Source organism: Gracilinanus agilis, chromosome 2 (assembly GCF_016433145.1).
Source record: "Gracilinanus agilis isolate LMUSP501 chromosome 2, AgileGrace, whole genome shotgun sequence".
NCBI lineage: Eukaryota > Metazoa > Chordata > Mammalia > Didelphimorphia > Didelphidae > Gracilinanus > Gracilinanus agilis.
This window is the reverse complement of record NC_058131.1, coordinates 172,643,488-172,662,894: the sequence shown is the minus strand read 5'-3', so window position 1 is coordinate 172,662,894 and position 19,407 is coordinate 172,643,488. Positions and strand designations below refer to the sequence as shown.

General features: G+C 36.6%; 1 protein-coding gene across 1 annotated transcript in view; it reads left to right on the top strand.

Annotated features, from left to right (window-relative positions):
* Positions 1–18,933, top strand: part of KCNU1 (potassium calcium-activated channel subfamily U member 1) — a 274,056-nt gene extending 255,123 nt beyond the window's left edge. Inside the window, exons 26-28 of the mRNA XM_044659543.1 lie at positions 14,312–14,503; positions 17,698–17,808; positions 18,430–18,933. Coding sequence (XP_044515478.1) covers positions 14,312–14,503; positions 17,698–17,808; positions 18,430–18,933 — 807 coding nt within the window. The remainder of the gene's footprint in view (positions 1–14,311; positions 14,504–17,697; positions 17,809–18,429) is intronic.
* The last annotated feature ends 474 nt before the right edge of the window (positions 18,934–19,407 follow it).

Sequence of the window (19,407 nt, the reverse complement as noted above, 5' to 3'; positions counted from 1 at the left end):
ATCATAGATTATTTTAAAATATTATGTTAATGGACAGAGTTGGAAAACTATACTACAGAAGTGAAATTGGGGTCAGTTTTGTGTGATGGATAGAGAGTTGGTCTTGGATTCAGGAAAAATGGGCTTTTAATTCTTGCTCTAATATTGGCTATGTAATTGTGGGCTGATCATTAAGCTCTCAGTGTATCTGACAACATTCCATGACTTTAAGTTACAGTTAAGGTCTTGTTCTTCATTGGCAAAGGAAGTTCCTTGAAAGCAATTCCCTAAATTTTGATGAAACTACTTGTATTCTACAAAAAATAATGTAGAATAAATAACAGTGTTGAAGGAAAGTTAGAGACCATGGAGTCAAAAAATGTAGAGCTAGAAAATACCTGTGAAGTCATAATATCAAGGGACTGGGTGCAAGTAAGGCACTTAAAGATTATCTAATCCTCTATACTCATTCTAAAAATGGGAATGGCCAAAGCCCAGGGAGGTGGCAAGAGAGGTGCCTAGATTTGAAAAGTCTAATCCAAACTTCTATGTCTTCAAATGAGGAAACTAAGATCCAGGGTTGCTATGTGATTTGTTTAAGATTATGTAAATAGGAGATAGCAGATTCAGTATTAGATCTGGTCTTTTGACATCAAATCTATTGTCCTTTCTCTTTAGAGCAAGACTTAGGAATTGTCAAAGGTCGCACAGCTAGTAGATGGCACAACCCAGTAGAGTACTCATCATGTCTCCTATTTCAAAGCCTCAGGCTCCTTTCATCAGACCATACCACCTCTTGATTCTACTTCTCAAAGATCTTTTCATGGCAAAACATGATACAGTTCAACACAACATAATCTTAGATTGCAACTGCTCCCTTTCTCTCCTTGCATCATAAGCTGTCAAATCTTTCTCAAGGACATAGTGATGTGCTGATGGTCAGACCTAACAAAACCTAACCCATCACATTATAAAGAAAAAGTCAATGGTTTTGGTGTCAAATGACCAGGACTCAGTATTAGAAGTGCTATTTCCTACCTACATAATTTTGAACCATTTCCATGCTGTTCCTGGACCTTGATTTCCTCCCATGAAGAATAAAGGATTTGGACTGGATTGTCTTTATATTCCTTCCTGGTTCTAAATCTTATGCACCAATGTACTACATTCAGAGTAACAACTTGGCATAAATGCAAGACCAAAGTATCCCTCCATTCATATTCTTGGGGTACATGCCTGCCTCCAATAGATATGTTTCTGAAGTATGGAATATTTAACCTTGAACATATTCCTCTAGTAATTATTCAACCCATGGATAAGACCTGATATAATCTGTTAAAAGCCAAGTTTGCAAAGAACCACAAAAATATATTTTAGTGGAACAAGTGAACCTATTTTGACTTCCATCTGAGATTTCTTGCTGAGACAATGAATACCACCTCATGGAAACTACACATTCAGATCACTCATGGCATGGTACTATAAATGGAGCTGGTATCACAAGAACGGGATTATAGTCTAGTTTGCTGCTTCCAGGAAATACTCATTTAAAAGGAGACAAGGAGTGAAAATCTGCATCTAAGCCATTAATTTCTCTTCCTTGAAAATAACCAATAATAAATAACCTCCTCACACCAAGGAAAAACTTGTTTTGGCTAATCTTAAATTTCCTTTTCTTTTTTAATTTTATTTTGGTTAATCTGATTGTAGTACTGCTTCTGTTGCATACTGTCTTCTCTACACTAGACTCTATTTCCCTCTTATCCCCAACCATTAGGTGTCACCAAGATTTGAACTTGAGAGAAGTGTGTTAGATTTAGATCTCTATCATACTCTAGGAGCATCATCAACCGCTGTGAGATCTCAGTAACAAAATATTGCTTCTGTGATGGTTTGGAATGAAACATGCCATAAATCTTTTGACAGGATAAGCAGCCAGACTTAGCTAAACTCTTAGCCAAAGAACTTGGCAAGAAATAGAAGAGATTAAAGTCTAGTTACTTTCCTAGGATGGTGGCACTGTTAGGGAAAGTGTCATTTTGCTGTTTGTCACTGATATGTCAGCTCTCTGGTAATGAATGACTAGTTTTGTCAAGAAGATGGTAACTTGCTATGTAGCATGACTTGTCTATGGTGGGTAATATTGCTGTTAAGTTTAAGACACAAGTACTCTGCAGAAATGCTCACATGGCAACAATATGTTTCTGCCACTAAGGAGTCTGGGACAAAACTTAAATGGTCCAGTCATGCAGGGAAGCAAAGAGCTACTTAGAATCTACTAGAAGAATTGGATACTGTGAAAGAATTGAAGGAGAAAGAGAAAAGAAGGGAGGAAACAAAAGAGGAAAGAAACTAATGAGGAAGAGGGAGAGAAAGAAAAGGATGAGAAGGAATAGAAGTAGGGTGAAAGGGCAATAGCAGAAAGGATAAAAGGAGACCTAAAAGTGGAAGATGGAGGGGGCAGCTGGGTAGCTCAGTGGATTGAGAGCCAGGCCTAGAGATGGGGGGTCCTAGGTTCAAATCTGACCTCAGACACTTCCCAGCTGTGTGACCCTGGGCAAGTCACTTGCCCCCATTGCCTACCCTTACCACTCTCCTGCCTTGGAGCCAATACACAATATTGACTCCAAGGTGGAAGGTAAGGGTTTTAAAAAAAAAGTGGGAGATGGAATAAAAGGATGAATGAATAAGTATTAACTGCTTACTGTGCCAAGTACTGTCCTAGGTGTTGTTAAGATAAGGAAAAAGAAGCAAAGTGAAGTTGGAGGAAATGAGGGAAAGTACTTTGTATTAAATTGAAATAGTTATAGATAAGAATTATGAAGATAGATCCTTTCCCTATTCTTGATACCTCCTCCTGGAAAATGAAACCATTTTAGGAGTCATGAAGTGTCCTTAACGGAATAGATGCCTCAAAAAATATGAAGATGGTATGTGAAAAAAAATAGCATTAGTTATGAGGAAACAGAACAATAGTAATTAGGAAAGTATCACCTGGTTGTTTTAAGGGCAAAATGAATCCCTTTATATTTCCAAGGAGAAAAAGGAAAAGAGAAGAGAGCCAAAGGGTAAAAAAAGTCCCTCCTTTAAAGAAGCTTCCAAGAAGTAGATATGACAACATTAGCTTCCTATGCCAAAACTGCTTCCTAAAGAAGAAGAATAGAATATTAATAACCAAAAGTAATAAAAAAATTACTAGGATTTATATGGCATTTTATATGTACACCCTCTTAGCTGAGATCATTAATATTTTACAAAATAAATGAGAACTTCTTCCATGAGCTCCCTCTTTGTCTCTCTTCTCCTTTCACTCAGATCCCATTTGGCACTATCATCTCATTCATTCCTGTCTTCAATGATGAAGTGACCTTACTCCTTACCAAGGCTAACACCTCTTCTACTTCAAGTAATCCCATTCCATTTTATCTCTTCCAATAGATAATCCCTTTTGTCATCCCCACTCCATCACTCATTTCAAATCTGTTTCATCTAAGGACTCATTCCTTGCTGCCTACATGGTCTTGTCTCCCCTATAGTAAAAGAAAAAAATGCTCACTTAATCCTTTTATTTCCTCTAATTAACATCTTATATTTCTTTATCCTTGGTAGTTAAACACCTCATAAAGGTCATCTACAATAGGTATCTCTACTTTCTTCTCACTCTCTTTGAAACTCTGTACAAACCACATTCTAACCTCATAATTCCAAAATTACTCTCTCTAAAGCAACTAATGATCTCTCCATTGCCTAATATAATGACCATTTAAATTATACATATCATTTAATATAATTAATAAATATAATTAATATAATCCATATAATTATATTTTTCCTTGACCACTCTACAGCCTTTGATACTGTTGATGACTCTCTCCTCCTTGATACTCTTTTTTCTCTACATTTTCAAGATACTACTCCTTCCTAGTTCTCCTCCTACTTGAGGGGTACTTCTCAGTCTTCTTTCCTAGATCTTCATTCAAATCATACCCTATAACTTTTTTCATCCCACACAGTTCTGTAGTGGGCCTTCTTTTCTCTGTCTTTACTTTGCCATTTGGTGATTTCTTCAGTGCCCATGGATGTACCCTATCTATGTTGATAATTCTTAAATCTACTTATCCTGCCCCAACTTCTATGTTGACCTCCAACTCTCCAACTGCCTTTCAGATATCTCAGACTGGATGTCCAGTGCCCAAATTAAACATGTCCAGAGATGAGCAGAACTCATCTCTCTCCCTAAAACTTACCCACTCTTACCTTCATTGTTACTGTAGAAAGTATCATTATCCTTCCAGTCCCTTAGCTCTTCACTCCATCTCATCTTCCATATCCAATGTGTTGCCAAGATCTGTGGATTTCACCTTTGCAATAGCTCTTGAATAAATCACATCCCTTTCTGTCCTTTGACACTGCCACCACATTAGTGCAGGCCCTCATCACTTCACTCCTAAGACTACTGCAATAGCTTGAGAATGAATCTGTCTACTTTGTAGCTCTGCCTACTCCATTCCATTATCCATTATCATATCATCCTCTTTCTAAGTAATTTCTACTGGTTGACTATCTCATCCAGGATCAAATAAAAATGTTCTATTTGGCATTCAAAGCCTAGCTCCCTTCTACCTTTCCAGTTTTCTTGCACCTTTTCCCCATCAATGGGAATTCTACTCTTTAAACAAGTGACATTGGCCTCCTGGCTATTCCATGAATAAGATATGCCATCTCTCCACTCTGGACATTTTCTCTTTTTAAATTTCTAGAAGTCAATTGGTGATATGAGACAAGCCCAGGAAAGAGATTGGGGTTGGATCTACAGATGTAGGAGTCATTAATCCATTGAACATAATTGTCATGGCCCACTTTCGCCCTTAAACTTCTCTTCTTCATGGTAAACATCCATAATTCGTTCAAGCATTCCTTTCATTTTATCTAAATCAAATAGCCAGTCTCAGATTCCTGGGTAATCCACTGGTCATTTCCTTCCAAATGGGCACTGATTGTGGAGTCTCATCTTTCAATCAGGCCTGAATCCACTTAATTGCATTAGCATCTAGTCTACTTACTCTCCCTCTTCTCTACAAGAATAATGTGGAATATTTTATCAACTGTTTTACTAAAATTTAAGTGAAATCTGGGGCAGCTAAATGGTACAGTGGTTTAGAGTTTGAAATCAGGAAGACCTGAGTTCAAATCCAGCCTAAGACACTTAACTAGCTATGAGACCCAAGGCAAATCACTTAACCCACATTTGCCTCAGTTCCTTGACTGTAAAATGAAGATATGCTAGAGAAGGAAGTGGCTAACCACTTCAATATCTTTGCCAAGAGGACGTTAGGGACAAACCCATGGGGTCATGAAGAGTTGGACATGACTGAATAACTGAACTACAGAATTGAAATCTATAGCATCTCCCATAAATACCCGTTTAGTAATCCTGTCAAAAAAGAAAAATAAGATCAATCTGGCAAAACCTATTTTGGATGAAACCAGACAGGCTTTTTGTCATCGCCTCTTCCTTTGCTATACATATTAACTATCCATCTCTTTACTGATTTGTTCCAGAATTTCTCCTGGAATAGAAGCCAAGATTACTGGTCTATGGTTTGCAGACTCTATTATCTTCCATTTAAAAAAATCAAGACAGTATTTGCACTTCTGTAGACTTTGTATCTTTCCTTTTTCCATAATCTTTCAGATGCCATGGATATTCACTTGGCAGTAATATCCACACAGTCCTTTTCAGACATCTGAGGATTGAGCCCATCTGGACCATGTGACTTTAGTTAATCAAAGACCGCCAGGTTCACTCTTTACTATCTATTAACATAACTTGGCAATTAGCCTTTTCTGTTAGCCTTTTTGTTGTGTTGCAGTTAATACGTCACTTCCACTATAAAGATAATTCCCTTTGGCAGAATCAAACAAACAAAAAGAATTGAGCCATAATGATCTCTCTGTTGTCAGTTATTATCTTTCCATCCACCCCAAGCAGCAGTCTCACTCCTTCCTGGAGACTCCTCTTTTTTTTCTCATTATAGCTTTAAAATGTACATAGTTTTGTTTTTCTTAGTCTTCTTTGCCAACATCAGTTTCTTCTGAATTTTCACATTTCTGACAGTATTTTCCCAAGACTATGCCATTATCTTCTCTCCATCTTCTATTTCCTATCCTTCCCTTCCATCTTTAGTACATCTTTTAAAAATCTAATTTGGTTGGCAAGATTTCTATGCATACACATCAGCCTCTTCAGACAAATACCATCTTTTTTTCTACATCAGAATTGTTTCTGTTTGTGTCTTCGAAATTTCATTCTTGTGACTTTTCCATCCCATCTCCTGAGATCATTTTATACAAATATCTCAGTGAATATAATCCCATCTATCCATATGAAGCCTTCAAAATGGAGATTTTTTTTCTCCTCAATTCTGGGGGACATGCTGAAATATATCTGATTTTCTCTACTTCTGTATCACAAAAACTAACAAAGTTTCTAGTTCCTCTCAGCTTCCTGATATTTCCATATCAGGACTCATTTTCTCCCTGTTAGTGGGAATCAGAACCAGAATGGAATCTCCTCTTATTTATCCCTCCATCTTTTAGAAGGATGAAATTTTCATTAATGCAAGTTAAAGAGTTGTCAGTAATTTTGGCTAAAAAGAGAACTCTAGCAGATGTCTTACTATATTAAGTCCCCAATCACTACTATGTCATGGCTCTGTGTCAGGTTTATGATCTGTTTCCCTGAATTCCTCATCTAGTTCTACCTTCTGTTCTGAGGGTCTCTAGTATACACATGACAATATCACTTCTCTTTCTCCTTAAGCATGTCATGTTGTTTTTCACCATACTTTTTCCTCTGGTTCTTACATTTTCTCACATTAGTATACTTTCCTAAAATAAGTTTTTTTTTAATCTTTATCTTTTGAATAAGGTATACCCACCCAGAGCCATATTCCCAAAGAGGGTTTAATCTTGCCAAATCAAATTTCTTTTTTTTCAATCATTGCCTTTAATGAGTAAGCTGTGAGGAAAATATAGCCCTATAGTCTTCAGTATTTTACCCAGAATTGTGTAATTTCTGGCAACACTTTCTGGGTTCCTTTGTTAATATCATTTATGGCCTCATAAATTATCAGGAGTATGTAGTAACCATTTGTTTTGATAACTCCCAGGGGGATTTCTCTGTTATGTTTTGGATGTAGTGCCCAGGTTGAAAACAGAGTATTGATAAATTATTGATTAGACTAGCATTATAACCAATACAGTGATAGGTCAGTGACTCTTGATTTCTCTGCTCCTGCTTGCCAGAGAAAGAGTGATTATAACCAGGAACACAGGGCAAGAAAGCTTCCAACCTATTCCTTCCCAATAGGAGACAGTGCCTTGTGCCAAAATATTTCTCCTTTTCCTCTCCTCTTCCTTTTTGCCACATCCCGTCTCTTATCAGTGTGACCATGCTTTCTTCTCCAGAGGCTATTGGAGCCACATTTTCTCAAGGCAGATCCAGTTTGTGTCTGTTATTCCAAAGAGAACAGACCACCACCCCAGCTAGGAGATATTCTGACCATCGGTGTCCCTATTGGAGGGAAAGCCCAGGTTCATGCTACCCTCTGGCCTACTTCCCTACTCCCATATCTATGACTAAATCAAAAGGAATATTAGATAAGGGTTCCATTATGGAATGAGATGTCTCAGATCCAAGGAAACACATGGAGAGCATCCTGGGTGAACAGGTTTATTTTGTATACAAATGACCTTTAATAAATGCAATATTAATCCTTGCAGATAAGCAATAATCATTAATATTGATTAGAAAATTAAATAAGATTCTTTCCAGAACAAGAGAAATAAAACTTTCAAGTCCATGGTAGAAAATTTTGTTGTTGAATAGCCAGAGGAATCTATGGTTTGGTTCCTGTTCCATAATATATGAAGGCTTAACTTCACCCATTCATAGTTAGAACTGATTGCTGAAATTCTTTTGAGGTACAGCGTTGTTAAAATTCCACTTCCTTCAGGCCTTTCTATTAATCTTTAGAAACTTCACTATTGCTATTGGTCTACATTCCATGATTCCCAGACTCCATTGCCTCATAAACAACATGACATTTACCATGGCAGGATCTTTGTCCAGAAAAGCTAGGTCAACTTAATTCCCAGAAACTCTATGACTTCTGCTGCTTCTCTGGGCCATCACCCTCTATGCTCTTCTTTGGGATGGTTGGGGCAAAGGAATCTTCATGTGACTTTATCCCTGACTGGACTATTGTCCATCATTGTAAACCCTCCTATTTCTGTGCTTTGCTATGAGTATTAATAAACCATTTTGCTCCCTCTTAAAAAAACTGATCAGAGGGCAGCTGGGTAGCTCAGTGGAGTGAGAGTCAGGCCTAGAGACGGGAGGTCCTAGGTTCAAACCCGGCCTCAGCCACTTCCCAGCTGTGTGACCCTGGGCAAGTCACTTGACCCCCATTGCCCACCCTTACCAATCTTCCACCTATGAGACAATACACCGAAAAGTACAAGGGTTTTAAAAAAAAAAACTGATCAAAGACTCTAAAGATTCTCTAGGTAGTTCTTTCAGTAGGAGCTCATTATTCAGCCCTTCTCTTGAATATCCTAAGACCTTTCTAATTTGTAAATATCTAATTAGATAAGATTTATCAAACTTTCACCCTTTCCTACACAACAAATGATGTAGATCACATAAGGAGAAAGAGAATCATTGTCCCCTTCATCTGTTCATCAAATATTGTTAAAAAGAAAACATTCCTATGTCCCAAAGACAAAGAAAATGTAAAAATCAGTAGACTGATCAGAACCTCTGACCCAGAATCCAGGCACAGGAATACACAGGAATTCTCTCCAATCCATGATTCTGATATTGAAATTAATATAGTATATGAAAAATAAATTCTAGCAACTACAAATGCAGAGTTCTTTTTTTCCTTTTTAGATTTTATTCTACTTTACTGTTTCCTGACAAAGGCCAGTCAGTCAATAAATAATTATTAAGCACCTACTCTGTATCAGGCTTTAGTGAACACTGGAGATAGAAGGAAAGTTTTTCATGGAAATTACAGTGTAATGTAGAGACAAATGTGAAGAGCCAATTACAAACAAGCTTTATACAAAATAAACCAGAAATGATAAACAAGATATTGGCCTTAAGGGGGATTAGGGAAAGTTTCCAATGGAAGATGAAATTTGACCTGGGAATTGAAAATGAAGCCAGAGAATCCAGGAGGCAGAGATGAAGAGATAGAATGTTCCAAGCATGGGGTACAGCCAATGAAAATGCTGTGAGTTGGAAAATGGAATTAATAGGGAGAAATAAAAAAAGATTGGCTTATAGCAATGAGGACCCAGTAGAGGCTACCTAACATATATTTATAGTATACCCTTCCAGCACACAATTTTGGGATTCTCTCCAGCTTTGTTCAAAAACACCTGTATAGGAATGAAGGAAACAGAAGGCAGGAATGATCCAAGGTCTTTGGCAGAACAAGATAAGTAGTTGGATAAAGGGGCAGAGAACTCAAAAAGTAAAGTACAGATATAGGCTAATTGACCAAGGGCTTATGTTGAAGAAAGGAAGAGAATACAGCTAGTATAAGGATGAATACTTGGGAAAGAAGTGAGAAGTAAAGCAGTAGGGAAGGAGTTCACAGGATGGAAGACAAAAAGTTTGGAGGTTGAAGTATTAGGATTATAAATGATATTATTGAGGAGGATGCTATTAGAATACTTTGCTTGATGATTACAAAATATCTTTCAGCTCTCCTCCTTGAAGGGAGGCCAGGAATGACTTCCTTTCACTAGGCCAGTATATAACTGCTTAGAGACTAAATAATTATATAAAATATATTTATTTATATTTAACACATATGAGTATAAGGATTAGTAACAAGGAAAGCTTTAACACTAAAGGGAAACTAAATATCCACCTACTTTCCTACGTGTGCCTCACAGCAAAGTCTTCAGTTTCTTGAATCTACTCTGAACTTCTTACCACAACGTAAAACCCATAAAACACACTATCTGACTAAAACCTAATCTATAATCCTTATTAAAATAACTTAATTTTGTTAACAGTGTCTCCAAGTAAATAGAGTAAGTTAGCCCAATATGGCAGAGGCTAACTAACCAGAGTATAGTTCTGAGATGTCTCCCAGAGTTCAGGAAAGCAGGCTTTTGATCTTTCTTCCCTCAAAAACAGTTCTCCAACGCAGCAGATCTGACAGCTTCTTTCTTCAAGATGAATTCCTACAGTCAGGAAAGTAGAAAACACTCTTAAGAAGGTTTAGAGTTCTTTCTTCCCTATCACCACCAAAGAGCAAGGTCTGAGTTGAGTCTCTCTCCACCAGCAGCCAAAGAGCAATTCTCAGAAGACCACACCAACTGTCAGAACTTTGCCTGCTTCCCTCCTTCCAAGTTCTCATCTCATGCACGGAATTCTGCCTTGCCTGCAGTCCCAGAAACACCTTCTTAAAATTCCTTATCTTAATCAATACTTAAAATGTTTCTTATTTCATTCCTACAAGGTGCAAAGTAGAGGAAGAGGTACAAGGAAAGTAGATCATGAACAGATAGAAGAATTTTAGTTAATTTAGTTAATTGCCTTAGGGGTGTTGAATTTGTGGGTCATGACTATATCAAAAGTATCCCCGCAGATGGCTGAGGAGGAATAAAGGAGTGCACCATATTAAATGAGTCAAATGAGGAATTGTGAGGTTAGGATGCTTCAGATAGTATCCATATGTATGTTGATGTCTATAGTATGAGGGCAGGATTTTGGGAGAAAAGAAAGCCTGTATGTTGGACACTGAACTCATTGAGGAAAGAAAGGAAATGTCCCCCAAATTGGAAGACAATAGCTATCATAATTTTGATTAAATGATGATAGATTTGGTCGAGTGAACCTCAAGGAAGAAAGATTACTACTTAATGATCATAGAGGGAGAACCTGAAGTGACAATGAGGAGGAAGGAGTATTCTAACTCCCCCACTTTTTAATGATTTAATGATTTGCAATTTATCCTATATTTGGCTTATTTGGAATAGGTGTTTACTTGTTGTCTCCATCATTAGATTATTAATTCCCTGAGGTCAACTATTGCCTTTCTTTTTTATGCCTGGTACTTAGCACAGTGCCTGGTCTACAAAAGGTACATAAGCAATGCTTACTGATTGACTACTTGACTAATTTATTTCATTTGAATGCTATAACTATTCTGGGAGGTATGTGTTATTATCATCCCTATTTTGTTAAGAAAATTGAAGCAAATAGAACCTAAGTGCTGAGAGTCATCTAGCTAGTAAGTAAGAGGCCATATTTGAAATCAGGTCTTCATGACACCAAGTAGAGTACATTCTTACTACTGTGCTACTTAACTGTGTCCATTTACATAATTTGAATTTACTTGAAAATTTCATCTTGGTCAGGGTTACCACTGGCAATTGTTTTATTTTTAGCAAAGAGGAAATTACTTTTTAAATTACATGTCAGTTAGTGGCAAAGCTCAAGCTACTCAGGTTCCCTAGTTTCTAGACCAGTGCTCTATAACGAGGTTGCCTCATTCTAGAAGCTCCCTTGAAAGTCTTTGGTTTTTAAATGTGTTGAGAATATCAGGGCCCAAAGCACCGCATGGTTCAAGATTTCTATCTGTTGTGTTAAGTGCTAATATACCCTTGAGATAGTTCCCATTTCGCAGGCATTGGTCTTCCATCTGCTTCCATTTAGGTTCTCATCTTTTCTGTTGTTCTAGCAAGTGTTCAAATATTGGAAATTTAAAGGTTATAAAGTATTTAAAACACATTTCCACTTATAGATTTTATTTAATAAAGGCAGAATGTTCATGAGTCCACAGTAATGAGAAGAAAGCCTAGCATAAGGGTGACATACAAATCCCATTATTTCCCCCAGCATAGAAATGTGATCCTTTTGATGTCAAATATGAAGAAATGAAGAAATGATGCTTCTAAAAGTAAAATCCTCCTCAGTTAAATATGCAAAGTGCAGAATCCCCCAGAGCACTCTGGGATAACCCAAGAATATAAACCCTGACTTTAAACAGTAGAGAATTACACTAACCGCATTATACTTGATCGCTTTACAATGTGGTCATATGATCTTAATCGGATTGAGGCTTAGACTGAATTTAATAATTCCATTCGTCCCTGTCTTGGCTCCTTAAGAGAGAGAGAGAGAGAAAGAGAGAGAGAGAGATTGTGTGTGTGTGTGTGTGTGTGTGTGTGTGTGTGTGTGTGTGTGTGTGTGTGTAGGTGGTGGGGAACATATTCCATAAGTGTACAACTGGCTTTGGGTGGGTTGAGGCAGGAGAGCAAAGAGGAATCAGGAGGAGTCAGATTCACTTATAAGATGTCTTGAGAATGAAGATGAAGGTAGAAAAGTAGAAAGATGATACCTTCTTTGAATTTGGAAAATATTCAGGCAGTCTTTTGCCCCTCTTTTGCCTTGGATCTTCCTGGAATAAATCATACCGATATTTAAGAGATCTTACAGAAGAATGTTTCGTCTCAAGGATTGCTGTATTTAGTAGTTGTGAACAGTGAACACAAGACCTTTCTCATTGTCTCTCCTTCAAATTATGGCACTATAATCCCAGAATTCCATACTGAGAGCAAATTTATCACTAACTAATAAATAGGATAAACACAGGAAAAAATTCATGTCTTAGTTTTTTCTTTGTTCTTCCTTCTAAAACCTTCATTTATTGGGAGAGGGAGTTCTGTTTAATAAACAGAGTGTGGGGGTGATTTTTATTAAATGAAGCTTTTATTTATAAACTCTGGGTTCAAAAAGGGGTATGCTAATAAATTTCTAACACCTGGCTTCCAAAAAAATATATACACATGTCAAATTTTTATATTTAATCCACACTATTGTCATTTTCTCCATCACTTTGTTAAGTATATTCAATCAGCAAAATGAAAAATGAAGTTCTGATTTATAAAATGTTCACAATGAAAATTTAACAATCAGATCTTCAACATGACCCTGAGGTCATGCCTTTAAGAAAGGCAAAACCATACAATAAGAATCCTGTGTTCCTGGTTGCATTTGTGGAAACTTTGATTTTAAAAATGAGACTTTCAACTGTTACTGAAAATGGACATGTTTTTAAAAGATACATACCCAAGTTAGAAATGCTTTATTCATGACTAGTTATTTTGTATTAGATTTAATATTATCTCTTGAGGGAAAGGAGGGATAGAAGGAATGCTATATAAGTAAAATATATTCTATAAATGATTTTTCTAGTGTTACTGTTGCAAGAGTTGGGAATGAGTAACTATATTGAACTCTTTTGCTCAAGGGCATTGCATTATTTCATCCTTTCTTCTAATTTCACATACTCATTAAATAGTTTTTCTGACTATTAAGCCTGTCATACTACAGACGGATTGAAATGGAGGACCCATTGGTCTGTGTGTTAATGTTATATAGATAAATCAGTTCCTGATAGGAAACCACTCATGGAATCTGGACTGAATAGTTAACAAAGCAATAACTGTGAGTTCAACTGCAGGTAGATCCCATTCTGAGGCATTCTTTTTTGAATCTTTTTTATATATATGATTTCTCATTTAACATTTAATAATATCTAAAACAGAATAAATATTAAATATCTACCATGTTCTAGACATTGTTCTATGCTCTGGGGATACAAAAAGATACAAAAAATAGCTCCTATCCTCAAAGAGCTTCCAATTTAAGAGCAGAGATAGCACACTAATAATATCTACAAAGCAAACCAGATGCAGGATAATTAGGAAATAATTAACCAAGAGGAGGCACTCGAAGAGAGGTTGGAGAAGGTTTCCTGTTAGAGAGGAGATTCTTGTTGGGACTTTGATCATCTAATTCAATCCAACTCAAGTTAACCCTTATTAAGCCTTTACTATGTGCAAATCATTGTGGTAAGCATTGGAGAATTCAAAGTTTGGATAAGACATGGCTTCTAGCCTCATGAGATCCAAAGCAAGGTGGAAAGACAAAATATTATAGTAACATGCATTACATGATAGGTGCATATCAGTTTAGAAAGAAGTTATAAGACTACATATAATATAAAACACGGTAAGTTCCTAAGGAAGATGCATGTATGACTCAATAAGGAAAAAATAATAACAGGGGGATTTAAGATAACTTCATGGAAGAGTTGACATTTGATCTGAGATAATGATGATTCAGGAAATGTGGTTTTGAAAAACTTCTGCCCACCGCGACTTTCAGCTTCCAAATCTCTCTAAATCAGTTATTACTCTTTCCTTGACCATTTCACTTGTCTGTGTCCTTCTTTTTCAGGCTTTCTATAACTATCATGTCCTAGAATTACTCCAAATGCTAGTGACAGGTGGAGTGAGTTATGAAATGGAGCCATATGTGGGAAATGAGAATGCTGCCTTCTCTGAAAGCTGCTTTTCAGTGTTGATTACAAGAGGCCGGTGTAAGCTGGGTCTTCTCTCCTTGAACCAAACAATGTTATTGGACCTTCCTGTGAGTTCATTTAAAAAAAAAGTATTATTGATATCCCCTTTCTCCCCATTCTGGGCAGTGTCTAAGGATGACCATGTTAACTGTGTTAAATTAAGCTCAGAACAACTAATGAACAAACATTTATCCCATGTGGAGTCCTAACAGAAAATGGGATGGCTTAATAGGAAAGTGGTCATAAAAGAAATCCAATGTATCCCATGACTCTTAAACCAAGTACTTTCTGAGTTGGTTTTCTAAGGAACTTGTGCTTAAGGTGAATATTGTGTATTTCTACAGGTTGATGCCCATATTTGCTAAATCCAATTAAATGTGGGGAAGTAGAAGTAGGTAGAGATACCATAGGGGATTGGGTGACCTTGGTAGATTTGAACAGATCCATTGCATATTGAGGGGATTTGAATGAAAAAAGAAACATGGCCCTAGGGTGGGTAAATCTATATGGTACCTTTGGATTTTGCTATCCCCCAACTTTATGCTGTTTTGTGGAATCCACCAGAATATGAGAAATGTAAAATTGATATGATTGGGTCAAGTAAGAGAAAACTTAACAGCAGAAAATGGACCAGTTTGCTTCTGGAGCAAGGTACAGACTCTAAAATACCATTTCTTTCTGTGGGGTTCTACATAAAAACTCTAGACCAACAAGTATTTATTTAGCATTTACTATGTATAAGATAAGGCAGCTAGGTGGCACAATGGATAGAGTACCAGGTCTGGAATCAAGGGAAGACCTAAGTTCAATTTCAGTCTCAAATCCTTACACAATATGTGATCCCAGGCAAGTCACTGAATCCTGTTTGCCTCAGTTTCTTCATCTGTAAAATATGCTGGAGAAGAAAATGTCAAACCACTCTAATATCTTTGCCATGAAAACCAGGAGGAGGGTCAGAAAGATTCAGATAAGACTAATTAACTAAACAACAACCTGTATGAAGTGGGGTTGCTAGATGGTGCAGTAGGTAGAGCCTTCATAGAGAACCTGACCTGGAGTCAAAGAAGACTTGAGTTCTACTACGACCCCAGGCACTTATTAAAGAAATCACTTAATCCCTATTTGCATGGCTTTCTCATTTGTAAAATGGGGACACATTGGAGAAGAAAATAGTAAACTACTCCAATGTCTTTGCCAAGAAAACTCCACAGAAAAGCCCATGAGGTTACAAATACTAGGATAGGAGTGAACAACTGAACAGCAAAAACAATAATGTACAAGGCACTGTGATTAGAATACAAAGAAATGCAAAACTATAGACCCTGTCCTCAAGGAGCTCACATTCTAATGTGCTCTTTGGATTTTAATTTCAGAGGTTGAAACTAATTGAAAGGAAAGTTAAAAATAAGCACCAAATTTCTCAATTTTTTACTTATTTTTTGTTATTTCAGTAGTTTAGGTTTTTTAAATATATAATCTAGTAGCATACTTTGAAACTTCTTATGATTTCAGGAAAAAAAAAACAAACTAGTTTGAATGTATTACTACTCCATTTCAGTCTTTCTCAGTGGTATACTGTCCTGAATTTTGGTGTTACCCAAATGTGTCACCTTTTTTTCCATCTGAGAGAAACTCTGAGATTTATTTGTCCCTAGTGGCCATGAGTTCTCCTTAAGGCCTCTTAACTTTCTCATTCATTTGTGCCCTAGGGAGCACCTGAGACTATGACCTTATAATAATGTCTTAAAGTAAAATATATCTTATAATAAAATATGACCTAGAGGTCCCTCAGTGCACAAGCTCAAGTATCTTGAAAACCAAATTTTCAAATTTGTCGAAGGTTTTTCTTTTTCTTTTTTGAAATAGTATTTTATTTTCCACATTGCATATAAAAGCATTTTATAATTTTTCTTTTTAATTTTGAGTTCCAAATTCTCTCGTTTTTTCTGATTTTTCCTCCCTTCCTTCCCTGCCTCCCTAAGATGGTACATGATTTGATAAAGATTTTACATGTGTAATCATATAAAACTTTTTTATATATTATTCCTTTTTGGAAGAGATCTCAAATGAAGAAAAAAGGGGGGAAATAATTATACTTTGTTTCAGTCTGCATTCATACCATATCAGATCTTTCTCAGGGGAAAGATGGCATTTTTCATCATGAATCTCTGGGATTGTTTTGGATCATTACGTTGCTGAGAATAACTAGGTCATTCAGAGTTGTCCAAGAAATATTGCTGTCCCTATGTGCAGTATTCTTCTCATTCTGCTCCCTTCTCTTTGCATCAGTTCATGTAAGTCTTTACAGATTTTTCTGAAATCATCCTGCTTTTCATTCCTTAAAAAGTTTCTTCTTTTTAATCCAATTTTTTATCACCAAGTTACTGTTTCTACTTTCCTAGCCACCCTTCCTATATGCAATTTCTCTCTGTTGAATCTTCTATCAATCTTCATCACCCCATACCTACACCACAGAAATAACCTGGTGCTTGGTGTCCTTGACTCAAGTCTCTCCACATTTCAGTCCATCCTCCACTCAGTTATCAAATTGATCTTGCTAAAACCAGGTCACACCCTTCTTCCTACCCTTATTTTAATAACCTTGTGTCACCTTATTCCTTCAAGGATCAAATAAAGAATTTTCGTTTTTCAAAGCCCTTCATAACCTTACTCTTTGCTACCTACCCATCCAACTTCTTAAACCTTATCCTTTGTCCTCTTCTGTCATATACTCTGAGATCATGAGACATTGGCATCCTTGCTGTTTCTTGCACCTCCCAATTCTGGGCATTTGCACTGCCTGTCAACTGTTTACCCTGGATTTCCCAACTTCCTTCATATCTCAGCTAAGGCCCTATATTTTACAAAAAGACCTTATCAATTCCTCTTATTCTTAATGCTTTCATCCTAAGATTATCTCCAATCTATCCTGTTTGTATGTTGTTTACATATAATTAGTTGTATGTTGTCTTTCTCATTACACTGTGATCTTCTTTATAACAGTAACTGAACATTTTGATTTGGGGTTTGTTTGTTCATTTCTATTTAACCTTTCTTATCATCCCCACAGGCAGGACATAAAAATGACCAGGGTGGTATCTAAAAACTAATAACTAAACATCTTCAAATTGTGATGTTATATATCCAATCTGATACCTCTACTTCTTCCACTCTCAAGGAGAACCAAGTGCTGAGATGATGAATTCATGTTGATTGCTCTATTTATTCAATAACAATAAGACTTCATCTTTTTTCCCCCTAGGCTAGGGATACTTTTGGAGAGGTGTTCTGTGCATCACTGGACAATTTTGGAATCCTGTGCCTTGGCCTATATCGTCTGATAGATGATGAATCCAGAAATCCACTACATAAAAGGGAAGTATGCTACTTTTGAAAAGGCAGATTGAACAGAGGGGTACAAAAAAACAGTCTAAATTCAATCTTGGTCATTAATGAATAAATGTAGAACTGGAAGTTAGAGAAGACAGAGAAAGGCTACTGAAGGCTTGAGTTGTAATTGCACCTGGATTTTGGGCATAAAGTTAAAATGATAGACCGATCCCTTAAAATAAGTGATTATTAAAAAGCAGGAGACAGACAATAGACAATCTCTTTCTTGACCTAGAAGCTTTGAAATTCTCATTCAGCTTACATCCATTTCTGTCTTTGACATTCCTGAAAGGAAATCTTCCTTCAGCCCTGACCACTTTGACTCTTTGTACAGTGTGTCATGTGTTTGTTTTCCTCCTGGAATGTCCAAGTGCTCAATAAATTCTAATCATTGAATGTGAGAACATAGAGGACTTGTCTCCATCAAGGGAGAGAAAGATTTTGTTTTTTTTTTACTCTTGAATCTTAATCAGTGAAATGAGCTTATCTCCCTCCTGACAATCAATTGGTTTTCTTTGTTCCCTGTAGAAATACTACCTTGCTTGCTCAAAGCACAGTTCTACTGCAGGGCTTGGTGGAGACCTCAACTTTTGATTTCTTTTACAGGTTTGTGATTGCTCGGCCAGACAATGATTTTAAACTACAACCTACAGACTTTTTGTTTTGTGCCATTCCATTCAACGTTGCTAATTACAATCAACCAGTGGCAGATTTTCACAATTTAAAAACAATGACACTAACTCCAAATTTATCAAAACAAGAGTCTCCTAAACATAGGTTAACCAGTGATTCACCACCTTCACTTTTAAAATTAGTGGAAAAACCATCAGCACCCATCCATTCATTTTCTCCAAGACATACATCAACAGTTAGTGGTGGGATCAGGATACAAAATTTTAAAGACATAAAGAAAGTAGAAGTAAAGAAAGAAGGCATAGGAGGGGGAGAAATGGGGGATGGAGGAAGCAAAAAAAGTTTCACTAGAGGAATAGGACTAGAAACGAAAAGAGAATCAGATGATGATGAAACACAAGTGCAAGTTGCATCCTCTTATAATAAGCCTTCAATATTCAGGATTTCAATGCTTGGTAAAACATTATTCCCATAATCATTGGTATCAGAAGACCAGAAGTAAACATCCAATCTGCCTAAAGCAAAAGAGAGGTCAAGCTGCCAAAAATACAGGGGGGGAAACCAGGAAAGAGATAGTCATCCAGAAACCACTAAAGAATTTTTGGTGACTCCCAGCAATATGCCATTAGAAATGACAACTCAGTTGCAACAAAATGTCAAGGAAACTGAATCAAAATCAGACAAGTTAATCTCTATGAAATTAAAAACAAAGACAGAACAAAATTCTTAGTCATTCCAAAGGAATATATTATTTTAAATAAATAAATCCTTATGTCTCTACAGTGAGCGTCCATTATTCATTTCCTCAGGAGCAGAACTATTGATTCTCATTCTGGTTGAGCTATTTACCAACTGTATTTTGATTCTAGTCACTATATATATCTCTAAATCTTAATTTCTTCATTTTCAAAATAAATAGGTTGGGCTAGATTCAGTTCAATTACATATA